The 27,942-nt window shown below is 45.5% G+C and overlaps 2 protein-coding genes across 3 annotated transcripts; both read left to right on the top strand.

Annotated features, from left to right (window-relative positions):
• Positions 1–1,446: 1,446 nt before the first annotated feature.
• On the top strand, positions 1,447–27,543 carry Bfar (bifunctional apoptosis regulator). Of its 2 annotated transcripts, XM_013076446.3 has the most exons (9): positions 1,447–1,639; positions 12,623–12,959; positions 14,814–15,018; positions 15,811–15,980; positions 18,302–18,446; positions 22,043–22,216; positions 23,826–24,028; positions 25,933–26,003; positions 26,239–26,418. In XM_013076446.3, the coding sequence occupies exons 2-8, from the start codon at positions 12,697–12,699 to the stop codon at positions 25,952–25,954; spliced, it is 1,182 nt and encodes a 393-aa protein (XP_012931900.1). In that variant the 5' UTR covers positions 1,447–1,639; positions 12,623–12,696; the 3' UTR covers positions 25,955–26,003; positions 26,239–26,418. The 2 variants fall into 2 exon arrangements, with proteins under 2 accessions (XP_012931900.1, XP_004855896.1); XM_004855839.4 differs by lacking the exon at positions 25,933–26,003 and having other exon boundaries at positions 1,449–1,639; positions 26,239–27,543.
• On the top strand, positions 10,956–11,333 carry LOC101714213 (translationally-controlled tumor protein-like). The gene has a single exon (XM_087208763.1). The coding sequence runs from the start codon at positions 10,956–10,958 to the stop codon at positions 11,331–11,333; it is 378 nt and encodes a 125-aa protein (XP_087064889.1).
• Positions 27,544–27,942: the final 399 nt, after the last annotated feature.

The following is a 27,942-nucleotide window of genomic DNA, read 5'->3' on the forward strand; positions in this document are numbered from 1 at the left end:
CAGAGCCTCACATGACTGGAACTGTCCTTCAAGTCAGGAGGATTCATCCTGAGCTAAGAGACCAGGTTTGAAGAGGAGACCCTGGCCCACCTCAGTTAATTCTTAAAAACTGGCCTCCAGGGGCTGGGGATTTAGCTCAGTGGTTTCCACTGCCTGCCTTGCAAACACGAGGTCCAGAGTTCGATCCCCAGTACCAAAAAAAACCCCCTGGCCTCCTGCTTTTGTGGGCGGACCAGTCTGCACTTTCACCAGAGTGCGCCCCCTGCAGGTATTACCCTGAGATTGCTATTTATCATCAAAGTCTTAACACTGGGCTGAGATGCAGTAGATGCTCAATAAAATGTATTCAGTACAAGAATTCACCTTGGTCTTTCACAAAAGCCAATTAAGTTGTTTTCAAAGGTTAGCTCTGGAATGTGTTCAGTCTTCCTAAACTTCAATTTTCAGGGTTTGTATTGAGGATCATTGGTGTTAAGGTATGTGAATTGTGCTGTATAAATAAACCCATACTAAGTGTTTAATGGGAGCAGAGTTTCAGTTTGGGAAGATGAGCAGTGGTGATGGTTCCCTAACTATGAGAATGTACTTGGTGCCAATGAACTGTAAAGCCAGTTAAAATGGTTCAAATAGTAAATGTTATGTTATGTATATTCTAGTACAAAAGGAAACAAAATTTACTCCCAGGCGTGCCGGAACAGGTATGGTAGGTATGTGGGCACACAGCTGATGCTGGAGGACAGGAAGCTCAAACCCAGACTGGGAGGTGACTGAGACCCTTTCTGTTTTTTTTCTTTTTTCAGACAGGGTCTCCCTGTGTAGCCCAGGGTGGCCTCGAACTCGCAGCGAATGCTGGGGTTACAGGCGTGCACCACCACGCCCGACCTAACATCAACAGTTTACTGCGTACCCATTGCCAGATTATCCTCCGGAAGATGAGCTCACACCCACTGCGCTAGAACAGAATATTACCGATCTTCACTAAAATTCGATAGGTGGAGGGGAAAAAAAAGTCACCTCAATTTAGCAATTAGACAATTTCAAGACGCTTTAAAACAGGTAATCAACGCGAGTTCTCCACAAACCCAAACACTGTGGGAAAGAGGAGAGGACGTGGTGATAATGTCATTTTGATTCCAATCTGCTCAACACTGTAAAGTTCAACTTTAGTTCTGATTTTTTTTTGCATAAAATGTGCGAAGAAAAATTGTGGAGACCACAATGCGGTCTTATAATATTTTAATTCCTGGGCAAGGCTGATTCCTCTGGTTGCAGAAACAGCCGCCTCCGGAGAGTATTTAGTCACAGGTAACCACCCTCCTTCGCCTCCGGGGCTAATTCCCGAGCTCGCGCCCTATGTCTTTCAGGGAAGAGGAAAAGGCGTGGTCACTGGTTGTACGCATGCGCCCACGTTGTCCGCTCGGGAGTGGCCGCTCTAGGCAGCGGGGAGGTCGCAGGGTTGAGGAGTTTGGGAACTGAGTGCGGCCTCTTCTCTATGGTCGCGGGCTGGGGGACAGCGCCGCACTCGGTCCTAGGTTACCTTCGGAAGGGAAGTCGCCACCTCCCCGCTTCTTCCGCGGGGATCCGTTGCGGGGTGGGGGGGGTGGGCAGTGGCCGCGTAGGACCCTGGACTGAAGGAATGGTGAGCTTTGGCGCGTCGGGGGATTGCTGGCTAGGGGGCAGCTTGATGTTAGGGCATAGGGTGGAAGATGCACTGGGGTCCCCTCGCCTGAGCCGTTCCGGCCAGGTAGGAGGAGGCACGCAGGTTTTTGCTCGCCCAGGGCTGGGTCCTGGGCAGCTGTGTCCTGGCCGCTGGGTGCAGACTGCAAGTTGGCCGACTTCCCCATCTCTTCCTCAGAATCCCACGTCGACACGGCTGGTCCCTCGGTTTCAGGAGCGGAGCCGCAGCTCCCGGGCTCCTCACGCGGCTGGGGTGGGGGGCGTCGCCTCTACCCACCTCTGAGGAGGGGGACCGAGGGACTCCTGCCCGCCAGGAGCGCTAGAATTGATCGGGCCCCTGATAGGCGCCAGATTGAGTTCACGGTCTGTTGGAGAAGGAGTGATTGTTTCCCTAGTTAAAAATGGGGTAACGGAGGCACAGAAAGGAAAAATGAATCTCCAAAGTCACACAGAAGCTGGGCTAGAATCCCCGCCTCACGGCTCCGAAAGCTAAACTTGTGCAAAAAGGAGTTTTCTTTTTATTAAAAGAAGAAGGGGAAGGGGAAGGGGAAGGGAAGTGTGGGAATGACTCAGGTTATTTGGGGATGTTTGGCGGGGCTAGAGCCCCCCCTCCCCCCGCCCCGTAGAGGAAAGTGATATCCCAGACGCTGCCATGCCCTCGACTATTGTCCCCGTTAGGGCCTCCCTGCCCAAGCCCATTGGTCTGTCCTTTGGGGTGGCCCTAACGTTACACCCAGAGAGGCCAATAGGCAGGAATTTTGCTCTCCTTCTCAGGCATACCCCAGAGCTGGTGCAGACTGCACGTGTCAATAGGATTTGTTCTTGTTGTTTTGTAAATAGCCTGGATGTATCCTGATCTACGTTTTCTCTGGCTAATTCCATCAACTGATTGAAAAACTACTTCTCCAGGGCAGTTCTGTCATTTGTGTTTTCCTTCAGCGTTGACTTTTTCCAGGGTCGACACTAGCATAGTTGACACTACATAGCACTCAAGAAAATGCTGTACCAATCAACCATACAGCAAACTCTTTTCAGTATTTGTGGATACAATTTGTTGTCTAACCCTCCTGTTAATGCTTTGAAGTTGATGTTCTTATCCTGGCCTGATAATGGGAACTGTGAGACCCAAGGAGAATGAACGGTGACCTGGTTTGGAACCCAGATTAGTCTCACTTCTAAAACCATACTGTTTCAATTCTACCAGCCTCTCCAGGGAAATTATAGTCCAGGAGATGAAAAAACATACACAAATAAATGTTACACTAATGCACAGAGGTGGGAAAGATTAATTTCGGTGTTGGGGAGTTAGTATTTAAGGACATGATATGAATCTTATCATTGGATATCTTTGACTCAGAGATGGTATGGAGTTGTGTTACAGATGGGAACAAAGTGAGAATGTGGAAAAATGCCCAGAGAGCAGAACTTGGTAGTTGGCACCACTGTAGTACATCAAGAGAACAATAGAGGAAAAAAATCATGGTAATGGTACTGGCTAATGCTTTCATAGTACTTACTGTGTGCCAGGCATGATTCTGAGTGCTGTGAATGTAGTAATTGCTTTAATCCTTTCTAGATTATTGACATCCCTATTAGGCAGGTAACTATTAATAAACTCATTTTACAGTTGAGGCAACTGAGGCAGAAAAGGTAAGTGACTTGCCTAAAGCCATACAGTTAATAATTTGGGATTTTTAACTCACTCATTCTGGCTCTAGAATTTGTATTGTAATTTAAAAAATTACTTTGATTGAGGATGAAGGTGTAGCTCAGTAGTGAAGTATGTACTTGGTATGCAGAAGGCTCTGGGTTCAATCCCCAACACCCAATAAAAGTTATCTGGCTTGCTAGCTAGACTTCAATGACTAGCTTAGGACTGTGGATTTTTTTTTTCTTGTAGTAGGGAACTTTTTGAGCAAAGGAGGGGCTTGAGGGGAATTTTGCTCTGGAAGGATGATTTAGGCACTAAAGAAAAGAAGGACTGATAAGAGGATATGAAGTGTTACTTAATCTTTATTTTGTTTGTACCTTGTCTGAGATTTGTATGTGTATGTAACAATGCTCAAGTTCCAGACTTCCCTGCACATATAATGTTCTGAAGGGTTTGTTTAAAATGCACAGTCAGCTAGGTGTGGTAATGCACCCCTGTAATTACAGCATGTGGAAAGCTGAGAAAGGGGAATCATGAGTTTGAAGCCAGCTTGGGCTACATAGTGAGACCCTGTCTCCAAAAAAAAAATGTAGTCAGCCCTCTCTATCCTCAGATTCCATATGTGTGAATTCAGTCAACTATGGACCAAAAATTTTGAGAAAAATAAAAGTGCCCAAAGCAAAACTTGATTAGCAACTTTTTATCTGGTGCTTACATCGTATTAGGTATTTTAAGTAAGTTAGAAGTGATTTCAGGGATACAGGAGGATGTGCATAGGCTATATGCAAATACAATGCTATTTTAAATGCAGGACTTAAATGTCCCCAGATTTTGGTATTTGTGGGGTGTCGTGGAACCAGTCCCTCATGGATACCAAGGGACGACTGCATTTACCAGCCTTGTTCCCAGACATCCTGGTTTGGGGTCACCAAACTCCTCAGGGGCTTCTGACAAAGACATTAAGAGCTATTGTGATAAGGAGTCAAATATTGTTGAGTTGATTTGCAGTTGGAAATCTAGAGTCCAGCGTTGTGCCTGTCGCTCTCAGGTATGAAGATAGAATTCAGTGGCTTGGTTCCTCGCCATGAGGAGCCCAGGATTTGACTGGAACGGCAAAGACCTGGCTGAAGCCAAAGTATATAAAAAGTGTAAGGGTTAACTAAATCTGAAAGAGATACTGAGGAATACTGAATCATAACTGAATTTTTTTGTTGTATCGGGGATGGAACCCAGGGCCTTGTGCATGCTAGGCACATATTCCCCAGTACCAAAAATAGAATATCTTAAAACCAGTAGTTAAGGTGTGGGTTACTTGGTAGCCATTGTACTAAAGCTCTGATTTGTTGAACATCTACAGAGTTTAGTACAGGGTAGGTCCTTGAATATCTGCCACATAACCGTGGAAGAGGACAGGCACAGAGAGAACCTGGATGCCCTTCTTACTCTGCCCTCATCTTCCCCAATACCACCCAGGGCAATAAAACACGGGACTTCAAAGTTCAGGCAGCAAGTCAATATCCAAAGGAGCTAGCTACCTTTGTCCTAGTGATTTCTGACCCTGTCCAAAAAACTCTTTTCTGGAACAGGAAAAAGAAAAGGTTTTATAGACTGGAAATGCTTCTCTTGATTAAGAGCCAGTTTAGCTGCCTGCAGGAAGTACATGTAATGTTCTGTTCTTATTGACATTTCTGACCTTATTTCACTCACCTTGGGCACATTTGCTTTTGTTTCACAGTCACTGGAAAAGGATGGACACTCTTTGAACATTTAATATGTCTGAAGTGTCCCACTAGTGTTTATAGTGGTATCCCCAGGAGTAGGCCCGGTGTGCCAGAAATAGTATTTCCCCACTCATCCCTCCCCGTTTTTGCTGTGAACGTCTGCATAGAACTGCAAGCTCAACCTAAAGGCTACCAGTGGGAGTTCCCATTCCAAAACAGTGTTGTCTGATCCTAGTTTGTTTTTCTCAGCTGTGCAGTAGCAGCTCTCTTATGGGGCCTAGATAATAAGGGTACATCAGTCCTTTGAACTAATAACTGTTAATAATTACTTCATTGGGGTTAATATCTTTTTTTTTTTTGGTACTGGGGCTTGAACTCAGGACTTGCACTTGCGAGGCAGGCAGCGGAACCATGGGATTAATATCTTTATGGAGGTAGACTTTAAGTCAGACCATGATTTAAAACCTGGTTCTGCCATTTACCAATTAGGCTTCCCTTGTCTTATCTGAAAAATGGAAATGATTAATTCTTATCCCCTAGGGTTGTTGGTACTTTCAAATTATAAGGGCTCAATAAATATTAGCAATTGTTATTTCTGTTGTCAGATAATATGTAATGAAAATAAATAGCCTAATTAGAGGCCTAAAGAAACCAAAATCTTTTTTTTCTCTTTTTTTCCTATGGTGATGGGAATTGAAACCAGTTCTCTGAGCATGTAAGCAAATGCTCTACTACTGAGCCACATCTCAAGTCCCAAATCTTTTTATTCTTGCACTGAACATCCTTGCAAAGAAATGATGGAGATCACATTGTTCAGGCTAAACTCCAATAACTTAGCCCTTAAAAGGAATATTCCTAAAATATCAGGAGTGTACTATACTCACAATAAATGTGTGTTGAATGAAGGGTAAAACTAATATACTGCTGAAGCAAGCAGTTTGAAGATTATACTTTCTTTTTTTTTTTTTTTTTGGTACCAGGGATCGAACTTGCAACCTTGCACTTGTGAGGCATGTGGCAGAACCACTGAGCTAAATCCCTAGCCTGAAGATTATACTTTCTAAAGAGTTAATAGTCATTACACAATGAGATCTTTAAGCTAAGGCATAAAAAATCTTCACTTAAACTGAGAACCAGTGCATTCTCTTTCAGTAAGATCAATAGAAGTTACCGTGTCAGCTTTCCTCAGTGGAAGTGACTTTATTCCATGGGTGACTAAAGAAGCAAACAGGTGATGCAGTGCTATCCCCCCTTCTGGATGGTTGCCCTGCAGATAAACCTATGGATAAGCTCCTACTAAGCCAGACAAACAGTTTTCTTTCCAAAGCAGGGCATAGCTTCTTTCCTTCCATAGCATCACTAGGAGACTGTGTCCCTGTCTTTCTTTCCTGATCGTCAAGTAACTGTACCCTGCCTGTCAGTTGGATTTGTCTTCTATGTCATAACATAGAAGGTCATGTCAGTAGATACATTGGAGGGGCCTAAGTTATCAGAGGCTATACTGTGGCCTCTGATGAGAGTCAAGCCAACTACGCCCTTCTAGATGTGGTCCCTGCCATTGACTGGAGCCTTTCACGTACACAGTCAGCCAGAGGTTCTCCAGCCTCCCACTCCAAAGCAGAAGAGGAGCAGTAAAAGGTGCAGGAGACCTCACATAGGCAGCTACTTTCTCAGCAACCTAAGCCTCACAGCAGATTAAGACAGGACAATTTAGAAATTGACACAACTCTGGAAGTTGGCAAGCTTAAGGCCAGTTTACCTGGAAACAACTATACACTGGTTGGACTCTGAAGGTATCACAGTACAGACAGGGGATGAAAACTCAAGGGTCAGGCAAACGACAGGACTGAGGAACAAGGGGGAGAGAAATGGACCTTAGCTGGTAGCCCCAGATGAAGGGATGACTACTGAGTTCTTAGCTCTGATTCTCATCATGCAGGACAAGACCACAGTGTGGTCATGTTTTCCGACTGTTTTCTCAAGGGAATCCAGAAATCTAGATTTTTTGTGTGAAATCAGATTTTTTAAAAATGTTGGAGGGCTGCGGATATAGCTCAGTGGCGCCACACCTACCTGGCAAGCGTAAGGTCCTAAGTTCGATTCCCAGTACCAGAAAAATAAATAAATAAAAAATTTAAAAAGATATTGGGGACAAGTTAAAAAAAAAAAAAAAGCCAAGCTGGCAGGGTAGTATGCAACAGTTTGGGAGGCTGAAGCAGGAGGTTAGCAAGTTGGAGCCCAGCCTGGGCAACTTAGCAAGACCCTGTCTCAAAATTTAAAAAAAAAAAAAAAAAAGCTGGAGATGTGGCTCAGTGTGAAAGCCCTGGGTTAAATATGCGGGACTAACAGATGGGTGTGGGGGGGGGGGGAGCCAGGCTCGCTACACATCAGTAGTCCCAGCCCCTTGGTGGGCAGAGGAGAGTCACTTGAGCCCAGGAGTTCCAGAGCAGCCTGGGCAACACGGTGAGACTTCATCTCAATAAAAAGAAAAGGAAGAACGCCCTGGGAAAGAAAGCCTGCCTGTGGGCCAGATGTTACACCAGCCACAGTGCTGCGGGATCTGAAAGGCTCGCCGGGCCGTTCTGAGCACTTTAACATGCGGAGCATTTAGGGTATCAAGGCCGTTCTGAGCACTTTAACATGCGGAGCATTTAGGGTATCAGGAATCTCTGTCCCAGCAGGTACTCAGTAGTCCTTAACCTTATCTGGGTTCTGATCCCCCCTAAAAGCCTAGGGAAAAGTCACTCTGGGCTACGCACAGCTGTGTACACACCAGTGGGGCATGGAGTTCATACCAGAAGACCAGTCCAGTTCAGTGCAGACCCAGCTATTCATTCAGAAACCCAGCCCTGCTGAGGGACTCAGTCAGTCCCTGTGGGAATGCCCGAGGTTTTGCTGCACCCTGCAATCCTATGATTTTCAACCTGTGATTTTAAACTGGTTTCTGTTTGCTGTTTTCTCGACTTTCCCAAACTCAGACATTCTTCCCATTAGTTTTGAACTAGGTAATTAGTACTTTGCTGTTTCACAAACAGAAGTGTGTGTGTATGAAGGGGCCATGAGGGTGGGAATGGAATGATTCTCCTCCTAGTCCTGCCCCCTAGTCTTCTCCAAGGCATGAGACAAAGGGAAGACTGTAGAAGAGACGATAACAGAGTGGCATTCTAACACATGCCTGCCCGTGTGGGAGCACAGGAAGAGCCAGTGAGCTACTTCATGGCTCCAGCCTGCCGCCGAGCTGCCATGTTTGCAGAGAACAGCTGTAAACGTCCTCAGACCATGCCCTTCTCCTCAATGAGTCCTTTAAGCATTGCCAGGGCGGGAGGGTGTGTTCACCCTGCTCAGAACTCTGATGCCTGAGCTAGATTCTATCAGAGAGGCATTTTGCACTTCTGAAAGTACTACTTTCTTTAGTGTAAATAACCCCAATACATCTGAGAGAGAGCAGAAAAGATCAGCTGAGTTTGGTGAAGGGTGTGTTCTCCTTTCTCTTGTAGCTTTCAGTTTTTGAATTTAGGGGAAAATGAAACTTAAGGGAACTATACAGTAATCAAAGTCCATGCAGTTTTTAATTTGTTAAAGGCCGTTACAAAGCAGAGTTAATGGCCACCTCAGCTTTGCATAATGACTTTTAAAGCACACCTTTAACGTTACTGTGTGATTTGTGTTATATGAGAAACCCAAATTATAAATAAAGAGCAAAATAAAAGAGGATAGAAAGTAGGAAGACAGAGCTTTCTCAAGAGGGCAAGAAGATCAAGAGGTGGCCAGGGAGGGAAAGGAGATGACCTATGTGTTATGTACATGGCCCAACTCCACACAAGGCATGTAAACTCTAGGTACTGCAAACATTATGAATTTTGAGGGTTTTTTGGTACCGGGGATCTCGGGACTTTGCGCTTTTGAGGCAGGCGGTAGAATCACTGAGCTAAATCCCCGGCCCAACATTATGTACTTATAAAAAAATAAAAAATAAATAAATGTGACAGTTTTTTAAATTCGCTGCTTTAAGCATATCTTGAATGGATAATGTAATATAATACCTTGTTTTTAAAATTATAAAGTAAGATGGTTACATGTTTTACTAAAAAGATTCACCGTAAATCAATGTACATATCTAGGAGACAGGGAACTGCTGGTCTGTTCTGGTTTTTGAAAGCCTAATTTGTGAGAAATTTGTGTCATTTCTAAGTCACTACAGCCCACAAATGATTTTCTTAACATCTTCAAGTACATTTATTCCTTTCTTTCTTCTGCTTTGTATTGATTGTTTGGTTTTGTTTTTTGCGGTGCTGAGGATCAAACCCAGGACCACACATATGCTAGTCAGGTGCTGTATTGCTGAGCTGCACCTCTCGCCCCTGCATTTTCATTTTTGAAAATGAAGTAGTAACACCTCATTTCTAACTTGCCCGTGATTACTCTCCTTGCTTCCAGCCTACCCTCCTTCAGTGAGATTTATCATTCTCCGGGCACAGCTCTGCTGTCCTCATTGCCTATAAGTCAGTCACTCTTATCTGTGTATCTTTATGGGCTCCCACCTCCATCTGCCTACCTCTCTTTAATTTGGCAGGTGAGACCCCTCGTCAGACCTGGATCTTGGCTATGTCCTTCAACTGTTTTTAGTGAAAACACTGAGTTTAGTGCCCAAGTAAAGCCCAATTGTGCGTGGCCCTCACTCCCCATCCTGTGCATGGTCTCTGTATCTTTCCTTGGACCCTGAATCCAGATATGATATGAATCCATCTCAAGGACCTGGCTCAGTACCCAGCTTGTAAGAGATGCTCATTAAATAGCAGTGTCTTAGCTGGGTGTGACAGTTCACGCCTGTAATCCCAGCTACATGGCAGACTGAAGCAGAAAAATCACAAGTTAGAAGCCAGCCTGGGCTACGTAATGAGTTCAAGGTCAGCCCAAACTATGTAGTGAGATCCTGTCTCAAAAATACCAGGTAAATGTGGTGCATGTGCCACCAGATGGTAGAACACTTGCTCGATATGGGTGAGCCCTAGATTAGATTTCCAAGTTCTTTGTCACTGTGCTGCCTGTCAGAAAAGAAAGAAAAAAATCTGAGACTCGGATGAGAACAAGAACAGAATAATTCTTTGCCATTTGAATATAATGGACTTTAGCAGCCAGGCATGGTGGCTCACACCTGTAATCCTAGCAATTGGGAGGCTGAGGCAGGAGGATCCTTATGAGTTGGAGGCCAGCCTAGTGTACATAGTGAGACTTTGCCTCAAAAAACCCCTAAAAAACCCAGAAACTGACGTTAGCATATTTCTGTGGCACTAGACCAAATCCAGAGAGTAGCATATGCATGGTTGAGTTAATCTGGGGGCGGGGGGAGTATATTAGGTCATGGGGGGTGGCTCGGCATGGGGGTGTGGGGTGGAAGACAAAGCCATGCTCACTTCCTGGAATTGTTCCAGTTAAAGTCCCTGAAATCAAATGTTTATGAAATACTAATGCCTTACTGTTATTGTCAACCCTAGACAATTTGTTGAGCTGAGAAGTTGGTTATTTAAAATCATACAACTGCAAGGGACTTAGGAAATTTAATTGAGAATGCTGAAGCCAGAGAAATTACATTTTGAAAAGAAGCTGATGAAAGAAAAGGATCTAGAATTCTCTATCCTCACTCCCAAGTCCATTAAACCACCCACTATACTATGTTTTGCTTCATGATTTTTGTTTTAATTATAAAATTTGTTTTGTGCTGCTGGAGATTGAACCTAGAGCCTTCACATTGAGCTATATCCCTGGTCCTCTTAGACTGTGAGGCTGGGCTGTTCCGCACGCTCCCCCCTCCCCCCGTACGCCGCTCCAGTTGCACCGCGCTTGCTCAGAGCTCCCGGCTCCTCCTAAGCTAGCTCGGCCAGCCGCGTCTCCCTTCAGCCACTACCATGATTATCTATCGGGACCTCATCAGCCACGATGAGATGTTCTCCGACATTTACAAGATCCAGGAGATCGCGGGCGGGCTGTGCCTGGAGGTGGAGGGCAAGATGGTCAGTAGAACAGAGGGTAACGTTGATGACTCTCTCATTGGTGGAAATGCCTCCGCTGAAGGCACGGAGGGCAAAGGTACTGAAAGCACAGTAGTCGCTGGTGCTGATATGGTCATGAACCATCACCTGCAGGAAACCAGCTTCACAGAAGAGGCCTACAAGAAGTACATCAAAGATTATATGAAATCAATCAAAGGCAAACTTAAGAACAAAGACCAGAAAGTAAAGCCTTTTATGACGGGCTGCAGAACAAATCAACCACATCCTTGCTAATTTCAAAAACTTATCAGTTCTTTATTGGTGCAAACATGAATCCAGATGACATGGGTGCTTTCCTGGACTACCGTGAGGATGGTGTGACCCCATTTGTGATTTTCTTTAAGGATGGTTTAGAAATGGAAAAATATTAATGGATTCCATGGTTACCTTGGATCTATCACTTGTTATAACTGGCTGCTGCTTGTCATCCACACGACACCGGGATTTTAGACAAATGGCACTGATGTCATCTTGAACGCTTCGTTTATTTTGACCATGGTTTATTTGAAGTGGAGGCAGTGTTTTTTAGGGGGAAAAAACCATGTCATGTAGGTTATCTAAAAATAAAGTGCATTTAAACTCATTTGAGAGAATGCCTCTTAGTTTGATACATGTATAAACTAAATCCATCGTAGTGTTCGTGGAGAAGATAGAGCCTGGTCACAGACCACTGCTGGAAAGTATAAGATTGTCCTCAGATAACTTCTGCAGTGGAAACTACTGGGACTGGAATATAAGACAAGAATCAAAGTTTTAATTCTGAGTGGCAGTGAAGGGGAAAAGACTATGCTCATAGCAGTGCCAACATTTGAAGTGGAGCCTTATACATTTCATCACCTACAGTGGAAGTAGTTAACCCTGGAAGAGATTACCAAAAGAATAAAAAGACTAACTCAGTTGGAAAAATAAAATAAAATACATTGTGAGACTGAGTCTCACTAAGTTGTCCAGGCTGGACCTGAACTGTTTTTTTTTTTTGGTACCGGGCATCAAACTCGGGTCCTTGTGCAGCAGGCATCGAAACCACTGAGCTAAATCCCCGGCCCTGGACCTGAACTTTTGATCCTCTTGCCTCAGCCTCCAGAGTGCTGGGATTATAGGTGTGCCTCACCACACCCAGCTTTTTGCTTCATTTTATTTTGAAAGGTGTGATAAATGGGCCAGAAAGGAATTCAGTGTTGACTATCTGGTTTATGGAATGTGGATTCTTATGAAATCTATTGTGTTACCCTTAAAAATTAGAGCTTCCGGGGCTGAGGATGTAGCTCCGTGGTAGAGTGCTTGCCTACTATGTGCAAGGCCCTGGATTTAATCCCTAGCACTAACGAAAAAGCAAAAGTACATGGAAATAAAATAAAAATTAGAGCTTTGGACTAGGAGCATAGCTCAGTAGTGGAGCGTGTTCCTGTCGGTATTAGGGCTCAGCACTGCAAAAAATAATAAAAAATAAGGGCTAGAGTTTTTAAATAGTTGAAGTAATCTCCAACAACAATTTATCCTGTTGTTATTGCTTTTTCCCCTAGATTCCATGATGCTTTATTGCAGTTGCCTAAGTCTGAAAATTTCCTTGTCTGTGGATCTCAGAATTTGCTAAGAGATGGAAGAGCCTCAAAAAAATGACCTGAACATCGTGGGTCCAGAGAAAGAGGACCCTCTCGAAAGCACTAGCCCGCAGATTTCTGTCAGTGAATTCTCGTGCCACTGCTGTTACGATATCCTGGTTAACCCCACCACCCTGAACTGTGGGCACAGCTTTTGCCGGCACTGTCTAGCTTTGTGGTGGGTGTCGTCGAAGAAAACAGAGTGCCCAGAATGCAGAGAGAAATGGGAAGGCTTCCCCAAAGTCAACATTCTCCTCAGGTAAAGCTGGGTCAGAGCGGAAGCGCAGATGGCTTGTAAGGTGTGGTTTCTCTTACCGGGCGTAGCAGGTTTGTAAAGGCACCAGGCTCAGAGCTGGCCTCCTGGGGTAATCATTCTGGACCTGCTAGAATATGAGTCGAGAAGCTCAGGGCCTGAACATCCAGACTCCCTTGTCACAGGTGACCATAATTGGTTTATCATTTATTCCAAATGAAGGAGTGAAATTTTAAGTTCTGATTATCAGATTGTTACTTGTAATTCTATGGCATATAATACTTGTTATTTACTGAGAAACACTGTATGGTCTAATAGAGTGGTGAAACTCTACAATTATGAATAACTGATACGGATTTCTATACTGTTTTGTTTTTTTTTTTGGTACCGGGGATCAAACTTGGGTCCTTGCGCTTGCGCAGCAGGCGGCGAAACCACTGAGCTAAACCCCCGGCCCTTATACTGTTTATATAAACTTTGTCAATTAACACATTAATAATGTTTCTCATGCACAGCCAGTGGTAAGACCTTTCAGATAGGCGGTTCTTTTCTGCTTCCACTCAGTCATGCTACCCCGTGAGGCCTCTGAGGCTTAAATCCTTGTCCCTTTCCTGTGGCCTTTGCAGTGTGTCCAGCCTTCTTGATATCAACACAGTACCTGAACTTCTTGCAAAACCGTTAGCCCAGCCTTCCCTTTTTCACAAGAGATATGTTTATACTTCGTTCCTATCTGTCAGTTTTGCTTTTCCCAACTGGCTAATTTTAAATGGAAGGAGGGTTCTCTGGTTTTATGTCCTTGAAAATAGAAAGAGCCCTTCAGAATAACTTGAAGGTCAGTCTTTTCCCACTAAACTTTCCTTTTTTTTTTTGGTACCAGGGATCGAACTTGGGTCCTTGCACTTGCACAGCAGGCAGCGAAACCACTGAGCTAAATCCCTGCCCCTTTTTTCCTTTCTTATAAAACTAAGTTTTAATCGCTTCTTGGCATTTTGGCTAAGATCAAATGTATAAAACCAAGTTTTAATAATGTAACCAATACATATATTCACTCATTGTTTACATTTCTTTTAAAAAGATGAGAACATAGATAGCCTCTTTAATAAATGCTGCTGGGGGGAAAAAAAAAGATGAGAACATTGCTGACCAAGTGACAGACCCCTTCAACCCATTCTCCCCATCTTAGAATCATTCCTTACTTTTTCCCGCAATAATTTCAGTTACGACTCAGTTGAGTTAATGTAACTCAGTAATTTGTTATGACTTAGTTTCTTTTTAAATTTAAAAAAATACTTTTAAACATTTATGTGCCAATAGAACATGCAAATATCTTCTCTCGCAGTGTACTGTTTGTATCTGTGTGGTTCTGCAGTGTACAGTTCTCATTCAACAGTATGTGTGTCTTAAATTTATCCATATTGACATGTAGTAATCCATCCAGTAGATTTACTGATAAAACTACACAGTACTCCTCTTTTAAGAATATACTATACAAAAAAAAAAAAAAAGGAATATACCATACAGGGGCCGGGGATTTAGCTCAGTGGTCCCGGCACCTGCCTTGCAACTGCAAGATCCAGAGTTCAATCCCTGGTATCAAAAAAAAAAGAATATACCATATAGTTCAATCCCTGGTACCAAAAACAAAACAAAACAAAAAGAATAGACCATATTTCAGTTAGCTGTTTCCCTAATAGTGGATATGTAGATTATTTCTAAGTTTTTGCTTTTACCAACAGGACTATGGCAGATATTCTTGTCCATTCTCACAGGCACCTGTATATTATTAAGTACTGTATTGAGTATTAGTTTTATTTTGGCTTCTAAATGTTAACTGTCTTGTGATTTTTCTCTTCCTCACAGGGATGCTATTGAGAAGTTATTTCCTGATGCCATTAGAATGAGATTTGAAGACATTCAGCAGAATAATGACATAGTCCAAAGTCTTGCAGCCTTCCAAAAATATGGGAATGATCAGATTCCTTTAGCTCCCAACGCAGGCCGAGTGAATCAGCAGAGAGGAGGGGGCTTCTTTTCTGGAGTGCTCACAGCTTTAACTGGAGTGGCCGTAAGTCTCCATCTCCCTGGGCCCTGGCCCACCCCGGTCTCCATTGCAGTTAGTTCTCTTTTTTTTTTTTGGTACCGGGAATCGAACTCCGGTCCTTGCACTTGCGGGGCAGGCGGCAGAACCACTGAGCTAAATCCCCGGCCCAAGTGGGTTCTCTTGATAACCGTTAAGCAGCTGGTGGTGAGACTGCATGCAACTCGCTGTCCGCTGAAAGCTGCTGGGCTGTCTGATTTCTTTAGGAAGGTTGCTTCCTCGGGTGACTACATAATTGGTGGTGCCCAGTGAATGTTAGCTGTGTTCTGTCCATGAAAAATCCTTTGCGTGATTTGTGCGACAGGAACCATCATGATTCCCATTGCAGAGGCGAGGAAACAGGGCAGGCACGTGGTAGAACTGGGCGTTGAGACATGTGCCTTGATGATACAATCCTGAGAGCATACTACTAACTTTCAGTGCAGAGACTTATTTTTTCAGTCCTGTGTTCTAATAATGCAAATGCTTCTCCAGTAGAAAAGGCATATTTGTGAAAAGGTCAGTTGTGTTGACCAAGTTGATGGGGTCAAGGGTACAGCCAGCCCCAGGTGCCCTGGGATGAGTTCTTTTCTGGCCTCTGTTCCCTCACTGCTCAGCAGAGAGCAGGGAGAAGAGCGGGAGGACCCTTGTGACCCTCATCCCCATGGCGGCAGCATTGCCCTGCTCCTGAGTGTGGACGTGGCTCATTCCCTGCCAGCTGGGCCCCACACTCACATGCGTGGAGAGTGGTGAGCTGACCTCCTCGTGTTCCGTCCCCAGGTGGTCCTGCTCGTCTATCACTGGAGCAGCAGGGAGTCTGAGCACGATCTCCTGGTCCACAAGGCTGTGGCCAAATGGACGGCGGAAGAAGTTGTCCTCTGGCTGGAGCAGCTGGGCCCTTGGGCCTCCCTCTACAGGGACAGGTTTTTATCTGAAAGAGTAAACGGAAGGTGAGGACAAGTATCTTCTGGCACGCCCTGGGCATTTCTGTAACCAGCTTTATTGAGATAGAAGTACACACCCCAGAGTTCACCCGTTTGAAGTCTGCAGTTCATGGTCTTTAGTGTATTCACAGATATATGTAACCATCACCACAGTTTAGTCTAGAACATTTTTCTGACCCCAGAAAAAAGCTTTTTACCCTCATTGGTCAGTCCGCCTTTCCCTGTCCTTTAACTGCAGGCAGACACCATTCAACTTGGAGTTTGGAAAAATGGATTGGCCTGTTGTGCACTTCCATATAAATGGAATCATACACTGTGTGGCCTTTTCTGTGTGGCTTTTTCAGTTAGCATAATGTTTTCAAGGTTCACCCATTGATGTAGCAAATCAGCGCTTCGTTCCTCTTTTATCACTGAAGAATATTCCATTATTTGCTTAGACTATATTTTCTTTACCTGTTCTTCAGTTGATGGACATTTACGTTGATTCCAGGTTTTGGCCATTAGGAATAATGCTGCTATGATCATTTATGTGCAAGATTTTATGTGGACAGCTATGGTGGCACAAGCCTGTGATCCCAGCACTTGGGATGCTGAGGCAGGAGGATCGTTAAGAGTTCGAGGCCAGCCTGGGCTATATAGTGAGTTCAAGGCCAGCTTGAACTCCATAGCAGGACCCTGTCTCAAAAAACCAACAATAAAAAAGATTTTATGTGGACTAATCCTACTCTTCAGAAAAGTGTGGTCTACCACTTGCTCCACCCCTAGCTTCCAGATTTTTTAAATGTTTATGCATTGAAATACGTGTGTGCATTATTTCTTTATTTAAACTGAAAATGCAGTTGTACTAAATAAACCTGTGTTTCTGTGTGTGCATATTTGTAGATGCAGGTGCAGATGCAGATGCAGATGTATCCCTGTGTGCAGTGGGTACACAGAGCACCGCACATGGGTCGGAGCAGACACTGTCATGATCCATTTAATCCATTGATTTCAGACACGGAATCTGCTCACTGCCAGGCTGCCTGACTGCCCCACTTCCAGTCGGTACCTGCTTCCCCAACCAGCTATTTTTTTCTTTGTTTAAAGAACTGAGATGAATCCAGGGACCACTAAGCTCCATCCCCAACCCTTCTCTGTCTGTAACAGGTCTCTCGCTAAGTTTCTCTGGCTGCCCTCAGACCTGAGATCTTCCTGCCTCAGCCTCCTGAGTAGGCCAGAAGAGTAGGCATGCATCACTGTGCCTAGCTTCCACTGAGCTTTTCTGACACTTGACTTCCCTGCGGAAAAGCAAACTGGCTCTATTTGAATTAGGTTTTTGTAAGAATTAGCTTCCCCCGAAACTGTGGCTAAAAGTCGCTCTGTCTACTTATCACAGTGTATCTTAGGGTGATTGTTTCACTCCTAGAAGATAAAGTCCTAGAACTGATGGCACCGCGCCAAAAGGAGTACATCTGTCTGTGTCTTTAATAGACCCTACTGAGTGCTACCAAACTGCCCCCGCCACCTGCAGGACCGTCACTTTTGCACTCCTCCGCCCAGAGCGGCCGGCAGCCGCCGTTGTCTCCTCTGCCTGCCGTGTACAGTGATTGAGCTCCCTGTGCTGGGGAACAAATCAGGGCCCCGTGCCTGTGAGGCAAGGGCCCTCGCACTGAGCCGCAGCCCCCCACCCACACCAGCCCTGTGGGAGTGAACTTCATGATTTAAGTCACCGTGGAAACGGAATCTTACTTTCTGATGAGGAAGCTAGAGAAGGGACCTGTAATGATTTTTATTAAATTAAACCCCTACCCAAATACCCCTCTGTCTTGTGCTTTAGTTTGCTTTGTTTTGAGCTGAGGTCTTGCCGTGTTGTCCAGGCTGACCTCCAGCTTGCAGTCCTCCTGCCTCAGCCTCCCAAATGCTTTCCACCACGCCCAGCTAAAGCAGCCATTCTGCAGGTCATAATATGTTCCCGGATTTCCTTCTTTTCCCTGTGTAGACGCGAACCAGAATAATGAGTAAGATTCAGAGTCTCTAACTGAAAGAGCAAAGGCTTAGGAACGAGACAACTGTGGTGTGCTGTCGGCAGTCACTATTTCCCTAAGCCTGTTTTCTGGTCTGCGAAAAGGGCCCTTGCCACTCTCTCCACAGAACTGTTAGATGACCAGCCGTGATGTATGCAAATATTTTCGAATACTAGTAGTTGCCAAGTAGTAAGCATTCAGCTGTTTGCTGTTACTGCTACTACATATGTTTAATTTCTCACTTTAATACTTGCATCAATAAGGCGGATCTCAGTGTGGAAAATGTGCTCCCCGTGTGAAATCTTCTTTCCCACCCCACCACAGGTTGCTTTTAACCCTGACAGAGGAAGAATTTTCAAGAGCACCATATACCATAGAAAACAGCAGCCACAGAAGAGCCATCCTCGCGGAGCTGGAGCGCGTCAAAGCACTAGGTGTGAAGCCCCCCCAAAATCTCTGGGAATATAAGGTGAACTCCTGACTTTTTTTAATCATCTCCTTGCCTACTGTGTAACTTAAGAAAAGTTGCCACCCCTAGGTCCGCCCTCCTCGCTGGCCAGCCCCATTCTTGCAGGGGTGCTGGGCCCGCTCTCCTGCGTACTGTCCTGTCATCCCCAAGCGCAGGAGCATGGTTTTCCAGGCTCTAGCCTTAGTGCAAGAGGCATGAACTGAGTGTATCCTCCGCACGGAGCTTTGATCTCAGTGGCTCCAGCTCGCCATTCTCTATCTTGTGCTGTGTTCCCCTGGGCACACACATGACAGCTTGTGCAGTTCCTGTTGATGGACCCTGAGTGAGTTTCCACTTTTGCTATTAGAAGCTACACATTCTCAGGAATGGACATTCCCTGCTCTGGACGTGTACAAGATCTCAGTGCTATTTTTTATTAGTTATGAAGTACCTGGAATATGCAGACTTAAACTTTGAAAAAAGACAGCTCAGAGAAAAATCAGATAATTAATAAACTTATGGGGAAAAATGCCTCTTCTTAGTTAAAGAAGGGCAAACTAAACAATCAGATGACTTTTTTTTCACTTACGCTATTGTCAGATTTGACACTTAATATGAAGAAAGAGGCGCTTATGTGTTACAAGGATCATGAACTGGTGCCATCTCTCTGCAAGGCACTTGGTCATCACATTTCAATTTAAACTGCATCCTCCCCCAACCTGGCATTCCACCGCTTTACATTTGGAGTGGAGGCAGCATAGCTTAGTGGTCAAGAGCCAGGCTGCAGTCCAGCACAGGGGTGTGTGCCTTAAGTCCCAGCACTCAGGAGGCTGAGGCAAGAGGGTCACGAGTCTCAACAGAAAACAGAGCAAGGCTCTGGGGCCCCTGCCAGGCTCCTTGACACCTCCTTCGGGATATACTGCCTGTGGGTCCTCCTGCCTCAGCCTCTCAGAGTACTGGGATTATAGACATGCACCACCATTCCCAGCTTGTACAAGTAATCGTTCTTAATAGTAACCAGAGCAAATGAGAATTTGAGTCTGGTCCTGCTGTCAAACCAAGATGATCTCCTCTGCAGTCAGCTCTTTGACCTCTTCCTTGCTGCCAGCCCCTTGAGAGTGCACATTTGACAGCTCCACCCCTCGTGTCCTGGTACAGCTCTGTCAGAATGCCTGAAAGAGATCACTGCCTCTTCAGTGCTATTGTCAGTCATAGTCATCTCGCGGTTGTTTTTCCTCCCCATCTGATGGGATGTAAACAAGAGTTGGATTGTTTGGGTGCAGCACTCACACTGTGTGAGGTTGTTTTTCCTCCCTATCTGATGGGACGTAAACAAGAGTTGGATTGTTTGGGTCCAGCACTCACACTGATGCCAGAGCTGCAGACACGGAACATGGCATCTCCCTTTCTCTTGTTCTTCTGCTCTGGCTGCACACAGCAGGCTTTACTTCTGGGCCTGAGTCCCTGGAGATCGTGTACCCTCAGCGGGAGCAGTATTACCCACGGGAGTACAAAACTGGGTTCCTGGGGGATAAAGTCTTGGCCATAACAGTGACTTTTGTCAACTTCCAAAAAAGACACAGCCCATGAACAGACACATAGTATATCTGCCGTGTTGACATTCCATGGGGCTGGGCTCTGTGGCGCACGCCTGTAATCCCATCATTCGAGAGGCCTTGAGGCAGGAGGATCGCCATGAGTTTGAGGCCAGCCTGGGCTACATAACGAGACCCTCAAGAAAAAAAAAAATTTCATGGGGTGTGGGACTATGAAGAAACGTCTTATGGTGCTGGAGGCATAGCTCAGTGGTAGAGCATTTGCCCAGTATGTGGGAGGCCCTCCCTGCAGTTCCCCAGTGCTGCAGTCATCACCATGATCATCATGACCATCATCTTGTTAGGATTTTTTTGGTACTGGGGATCAAACTTGGGTCCTTGCGCTTGCGCAGCAGGCCACAAAACCACTGAGCTAAATCCCCGGCCCTAGAAAGTCATTTTGATGTGACCTTATTGGCCCTTGATGGTTTCCTCTCTCACGTGTCAAGATGCTCATGTTATTCTTACATGTTTTCTGCTCCAGGCCTAGAATCTGGCATTTTCTAAATGGATTTTAAAAAATCTTTCACTACAGAAAATTTCAGAAAATACAAAAATGGAGGGAAGAATGTATGAGCCTGAGGATGTCCAAGCATAGTGTTTCATCCCTACATACTTTACTATGACTTTCTAAAGAGAATCTTTTTAAAATGTAATCATCACACTTAAAAATTTGATAGCATCAAAATAAGCTGAATAGATTTAAAGCTTTAGTGAAGTAGAATTAACACACACATACCTAATGTGTATACACTTTAAATTTGATATGCTTTGACATGTGTACATACCTGTGAAACCATCACCACAGTCAAGATGGGGGAGCACATCCTCAAAATTTCCTCCTCTCCCTTGGTATCCCTGCCTCCTACTTCTCCCATTCTACTAGGTGTGCAGTGATTTTTTTTTCCCCCCACTGTGCTAGGGATCAAACCCAAGGTCATGCATGCCCGGCAGGAGTTGTACCACTGACCCACACTCCCAGCAAAGTGCCCAGTTTGTTTTATCCCCCCCCATACTGGGATCGAACTCATGACCTTGCGCTTGCAAGGCAAGTGCGGTGTCACTGAGCTAAATCCCTGACCCCCAGTTTGTTTGATTCTAAATGCCAAGTTGAATCATTTTTAAAGTTCCTTTTTTTTTGTACTGGGGATCGAACTCAGGATCTTGCTCTTGTGAGCCAGGTGTGGCACCACTGAGCTACATCCCTGGCCCTAAAGTTACTTTTAGAATCAGGAAAAAAAATAAATCTTTATTCATTGTAGTAAAATTTCAAAGATTTACAAAAATGAGGGAAATAAAAAGAAATTGCCCATAATCTCACTTGAAATTCAAACATGATTAACATTGCAGTTCTGTTTTTCCCTGGTCTGTTCTGGGAGAAGCTTATACAGTCTTAACTAGTATCTGTTAACTGCGTTAAGAGCTAGCTGATCCTCCAGCAAAGGCAACCCGGCCCTGAGCCAGGGCCTGCTGTCACGGCCCTGATAGTACAGAGATCATTGTGCTACATGTGGGCTGCAAATTTCAGCAGTTTGCACTGTGACAGTGCAACACCAAACATTTTATACACGAAGCCTTCTTTAGTTCAGTTATTTTTATTAAGTGGTATCTACTTACAGATAAGCTAAATTGAATTCTTCCTTTCTTCCCTTTCTTGCCCTCTTCCTCCTTTCTTTCCTATCTTCCTGCCTCAGCCTCCCAAGTAGCTGGGATTACAAGTGTGAGCTACCAAATCTGGCTTTGAAAATTTTAAAGACTGATGTTTTTCAGAACCACATTCCCAAAATGTTACGTTCTGATGATCCCATCTGTGGTTAGAAATTGGATCGTTTTATAATGTAGCCTGAAAGATGGATTACTTGGCCTCTTGTTGCCATTCACTCATTCATTCATTCATTTTTTGTGCACATCACACATTAGCAAAAAAGCTGATGACAAAAGCATGAGACCCTAGATGGAATGTGGATGGGGAGCTGGCCGCCGTGGTTGTAATGTGGCCCTCTGGCTGCTTGTCCACTGCAGGCCGTGAACCCAGGCAGGTCCCTGTTCCTGCTCTACGCCCTCAAGAGCTCCCCAAGACTCAGTCTGCTATACCTCTACCTGTTTGACTACACAGACACCTTTCTGCCCTTCATCCACACCATCTGCCCTCTGCAGGATGACAGCTCCAGGGAGGACATCATCACCAAGCTTCTGGTAGGTCTGCGGAGTGCCTGTCGTAATTATGCTACTATCCCTCAGTGTGGAATTGGAGACGTGGCTGTAGGCTCCTGTGGGGGAGTGGGCAACACCCAGGCTTCCTGTGAATTTTTCAGGGAGATCCCCTCCCCACAAAAGAAAATGAAGTCAGACCTTTCCTAGAAGCTCATTTTGTTTTCTGCATTGCACAGCAAGAGAAGCAATCCTCAGGACTTGAAATACTAAAAAGAAAAGCATAAAACGTTGCTTTTGTTATAAAAGAAGGGCATAGGTCCAGACCACAGGAAGGAATTAGATGTATGGGCCTTCCAGCCTGTCGCATGTCCCTTAATAGAACCTGTAAAGGGTGGTTAAAGAGCAGAATGTGCATCTGTCCTGGACGCCTTAGAACAGTCGGCCTCACTGGCCAGAGTTGTCACCGGGCTCTTCACAGGCATGGCTGCCCCCCACCCCCACCCCTGTAGGCACTTGTTCCTTTGACTTTACTTGAGGATTCCTTCAGAAATCCTGGTGGACTTATTTACTGGGGCCAATTTCTCTATGTCTGGTCGGTCATTTGAGGGTAACGTCCTTTTCTTTGCTACTCTTGGGGCTGATCCTTTGATTTGTTTGAATTAAAAGTGTCACGGACGTAGGAATAATCATGTATAATCCACACCCATAAATACCGAAACAATTTCTGAATCTCCAAAGGTACTTCTTAAATACTAGTCGGGAGACCACTTGACTACAGCCTTGAATGTAGGTTAGAGCTGCTGATTAGCCCTTTTGCGCAGTTACTCTAAGTACCCAGTTTCCAGTTGTTACTTGCCTCCAGACTCAGCACAGAAATTTTAAAGTGCTTCTGTCTTAACAAGCCCCAGTAACCCCTGCCTGTTCATCAAGCTGACTTTTTTTTTTTTTTTTTGTACCAGGGATTGAACTCGGGTCTTTGAGCCTGCCCAGCAGGCGGTGAAACCACTGAGCTAAATCCCCGGCCCACAAGCTGACTTTTTAATCTGCTAAAATCTGTGCCCCCCTGATTACTTTTTTTTTTGGTACCGGGGATCGAACTCGGGTCCTCGCATTTGCAGTGCAGGTGGCGGAACCATTGAGCTAAATCCCTGGCCTCCCTTGGATTACTTTTTAAAGGTGTGTATATATAAATATTTTAAATTTCACCACCATTTATTGTCATTGTACTACAGTTAAGATGTTGAATTTAGAAGGGCCAGGGGTTTAGCTCAGTGGTTCCGCCGCCTGTCTTGCAAGCGCAAAAACCTGAGTTCGATCCCTGGTACCAAAAAAAGATGTTGAATTTAGAAAGTGATTTGAGCTCTTCATGCAGGGACAGAGGAATAAAACAACGGTTAATGTAACTGCATTTCAACCCTATTATTCATAACTCATGTTTATTTGGATTTTCTCAACTCCCACAATTATATAACAAGCATCTCAGTATAAACTTTTTGATAACATTCATCGAATTTAAGATTAATTCTTACAAGAGACGGATGAAAATTCTCAGATTGTTAGGTATTTATAACAAATGTAAAGCTCACTGATCACAGTGTTTCAGTTAAGTCAGCCCTTGGGATTTTTGTGCCCATGTGTGTTGTTTTTCCAGGACCTGAGGGAGCCCACCTGGAAGCAGTGGAGGGAGTTCCTTGTCAAGTACTCCTTCCTTCCATACCAGCTGATTGCTGAATTCGCCTGGGACTGGCTGGAGGTCCATTACTGGACATCACGGTTTCTCATTGTCAATGCCATGCTACTCTCGGTTCTCGAATTATTCTCTTTTTGGAGGATCTGGTCCAGAAGTGAGCTGAAGTAAGGGTGTTTTTATGTAAGAGAGATGTGGAGCAATAAGGGCTGGGAAGGAAATACCAAGTAGGGAAAAGATCCCCTTCAAAGTATTTCTTAAAGGTTTTTTATTTTGTTTTGTTTTCTGAGACAGGGTTTCACTATGTAGTTCAGGCTGGTCTTGAACTCACTATGTAGCTCAGGCTGGCCTTGAACTCAGTGATCCTCCTGCCTCAGCCTCCCAAATGCTGGGTTTACAGGCGTGAGTCACTATGCCCGGTAGTATTTCTTAAAATTGAAAAGGGAAAAATATCCTTCTTCTACCAAGACTTCTCAGACTCTGGTTTGAGAAATACTACTTAAGCAGTGGATAGAAAAGTTAATTTGTGTTTAAGGGCGTGGGGGTTATGTTCATTATTACAGTGTTTCCCTATACATCGCATCCCTACGTAATAATAAACTGTGTAATTTCAGTGTGGTGTATGTATGTAAAGGGTTTTCCTAATTGGGGAGTAAATAAGAGAGAAGAGGTCCTTGATGGGAAACAGCAGTGCTCTGACCATCAGGAGCTCTCACGGGGAAATCTGTGGCTGTGCTGTTAAATGCTGTTCTGCCACCAACTAGAACAATGATAACTTCTCTAGATTGGTGAAAGAAACGAGACACTGTTCTAGACAGCCTCACAGTTGGAGGCTCCTGGATGCAAGTGACGGGAGCCAGCCTAAACTGGCTTCACTGAAAAGGGTCACAGGTGTGGTGGAAGAGACCCAGGGGCAGTCCTCGGAACTGGCTCTGTCACGGCCTTGCTCCTTCCTGTGTTAGCCTCTCAAAGCTCTCCTCATGTGGGAGCTTTGGCTGCTCCTGACTTTGGTCTGAGTATTTTAGCAATCCTGTTGGAAAGAAGGCACTCCTAGGCTAGGCGTGGTCATGCACACCTATAATCCCAGCACTGGGGAGGCTGAGGCAGGAGGATCACCATGAGTTCGAGGCCAGCCCAGGCTACATAGTGAGACCCTGTCTCATTTGTAAATAAATAAATAGTGAAAAGTAAAGAAAAAGTACTTCTTTTCTCATACCACTTGTAACAGGCCTCAGGGCTCACACCTTTGCTCTGATTGGGCCGGCCTGGGTCACGTGCCCAGCCAAGGCCATCAGGGGTATGCAGAGCACTCCTCAGCCAGCCTCAAGGCAGCCTCTCACCTCACCACTGGGGGCTGCTTTCAGACCCACCCAGAGAATAGGAAGGAGAGACTAAGGGAGTAATTCAGTGCAAGAGCACCTGCTCACCATGCTCAAAGCCCTAGGTTCAGTCCCCCACGCCCTGAACCATCAGGGAAAAGAGTGGCATGGGTTGCACTTGCCTGTAATCCTAGCTTGGGAGGCTGAGGCAGGAGGATCATAATTTTGAGCTCAGTGTGGGCAACTTAGTGACTTAGCAAGATTCTTCTTTTTTGTTTTTTTGTACTGGGGATCAAACTTAGGACCTTGTGCTTGCAAGGCAGGCAGTGGAACTACTGAGCTAAATCCCCGGCCCAACGAGATTCTGTCTTTAAAAGAAAAGGAAAAAGAATAGGGGAGGAGACATCCCCAAAGCAAAACTCAGAAGTTATTTCCAAAAGAGGAGGACTGCAGGAGAGGCAGAAGGAAACGATCTGCCACATCCTTTCATGTTGATAACCAGTGACTTGTGGGATTCTTGGCCTTGTCTATCAGCAGCAGCCTTAGAGTTCTGAGACCCTGCCAAGAATCTCCCTGGTGTATTTTTTTTTGGTACTGGGGATCGAACTTGGGGCCTTCTGCTTGCAAGGCAGGCGGCAGAACCACTGAGCTTAATCCCTGGCCCCTCCCTCATGTATGTTGAACCAGCTAGCTCACTTATTCGCACAGAGAGTATGGATATTTATGCCCTTTCTGTACCCTTGGCTCTGCAGGGCACTGCAGATGTTTTGGTAAAGCACACAGAACAGCTTGTCCCCAGCAGAGAAAAAATGTATGTTAAAAAGTAAGTAAAAGTGACAGCAACAAGCAGGTGAGGTTGGGGGCCTGGCGTCTGCCCTGAGAAGCAGCCCATGGGCTGCGTCCTGGGAGCTGGAGACAGATTGGTCCACAAAGGCAGGTGTGCATCAGGCACCTGCCACAGGACAGGGGCTCTGTGGCCCAGGCAGGCTGCCCTGTGAGGCAGGTGAGGCCCAGGCCTGAGCCCCGAGGTGTCTGAACCACTTTTCTTCTCTTTGCAGGACGGTGCCTCAGAGGATGTGGAGCCATTTTTGGAAAGTGTCAACACAGGGGCTTTTTGTGGCCATGTTCTGGCCCCTCATTCCTCAGTTTGTTTGCAACTGTTTGTTTTATTGGGCCCTGTACTTCAACCCAATTATTAACATTGATCTTGTCGTCAAGGAAATTCGACGGCTGGAAACCCAAGTGTTGTGACTGGTGAAACCCCAGCTCCAAGAGACTCCTCAGACCTCCCAGAGCGGGGAGTGAGGGAGCAGACTTCCTGTTTTCTACCCCTGTAAAACAAGGTGCTGCTTTATATGCCAAAGGCTTCAACCAGGTCCTCTCCCACTGTGGCCCTGTGGTGGCAGAGACTGATAACCAGCACAAGGAGGAATCTCTGTTGGGCCGCAGCAGAAGCAGCTCCCACCAGCCACATCTTCACCAGGACATGGGAGCTCAGGACGATGGCTGGCAGGACTCAGGGTCTTCGGAGGACACCGTGCAGGTGACGACCGGAGGCATCATGTCAGCAGTCCCCTTCCCCCTCACTTCAGTGACTGGCATGCTCCCAGAGCCTGAGGCCAGGCTTGCTGGGGCCGGGCCCATCGTGTAAGTCAAGTTTAGGAAAACAGGCATCGAAATTTTGTCATAGGCCTAGATTGTCACGCATAAAAAGTCCAGAGGAAAATCCCGAATTCAGTCACCGTCCTCTCCTGTTGAGTGGTTGTCAGCTTTTGCAGTGACCTGAGAAAGGGTTCGGCTGGAGATGAGAACGACAGTGAGCTTGTCCTCACCATTTGCTGCTCTCCGATCACGGAGGGTTGGGCCCTTTCTCGGAGCAGAGGGGCTGAGTGGGGTGCCAGGCAATTCTCGGAGCATCATTCCCATCAGGCTGAGCTGCATTGGCTACTTCAAAGCATTGTTTTGGAGTGCTGTTGTTTTTAAGAATTTAATTTATAAAATAAGTCTGGGATAGTCTTTGTTTAAGGAAGCACTTTCTAAATTGACCGCACACTGTATAACGTGTAACCTTTATTGTTCTATCTTGATGTATAAACACAGGTAGAATTACATCCAGGGCTATGATTGTAAATAAGAGCAGGATGAAGGATGGCCTTTCATTTCCATCCAGCGTGAAAATGGAAGTATGCAGTGTGATCTCAGCAAGATTGGCCTCGCTAAATAAGTCTGCATCCAAAGTGTGTTTGTGACTCCACGAACCATTCATTAACCCTTTGTATCTCTGCGTGAAGATTTCACTCAAACTTTGCATCTGAAAGTCTGAAGAAATTACTTGAAATAAAGATTTTTTTATACAGATAAAACTCCTACAGAGGGAAAAACTCTTCACAAAACACACAAAAAAATCAGAGTTGCCAGCTTGTATCTACCAGTCAGACTTAAGCTTCCAGCTCCATGTGGCAGTCGAGCCAGCGGACAGCCTTGACGTATCTTCAGTGAAGAAGGAGAATTCTTTCTCTTTGCTTACCAGGCCCCGGGGATCCCTCGCTTTACGTGTTTAACACTGGTGACCTACCAGCGGCACTGAGGCTCCCTGGGAAGGGAGACCCTGAGGTGCGCACGCAGGCCCGGCCTCAGTCCCTGTGGTGTTACCGGTGTTCTTTCCTGATGGAGTGGGGGCTGGCCGCATGCGTGTACCTGGGCCTGGGGCGGGCGGCGGGTGGCAGGTGGCCAGACTCCCTTCCCACCCACACCCAGCTTCA

The sequence above is a fragment of the Heterocephalus glaber genome, unplaced genomic scaffold (genome assembly GCF_053883595.1).
Source record: "Heterocephalus glaber isolate CG9 unplaced genomic scaffold, H.glaber_assembly_v1.0 deba00000943, whole genome shotgun sequence".
In the NCBI taxonomy this organism is placed as follows: domain Eukaryota; kingdom Metazoa; phylum Chordata; class Mammalia; order Rodentia; family Bathyergidae; genus Heterocephalus; species Heterocephalus glaber.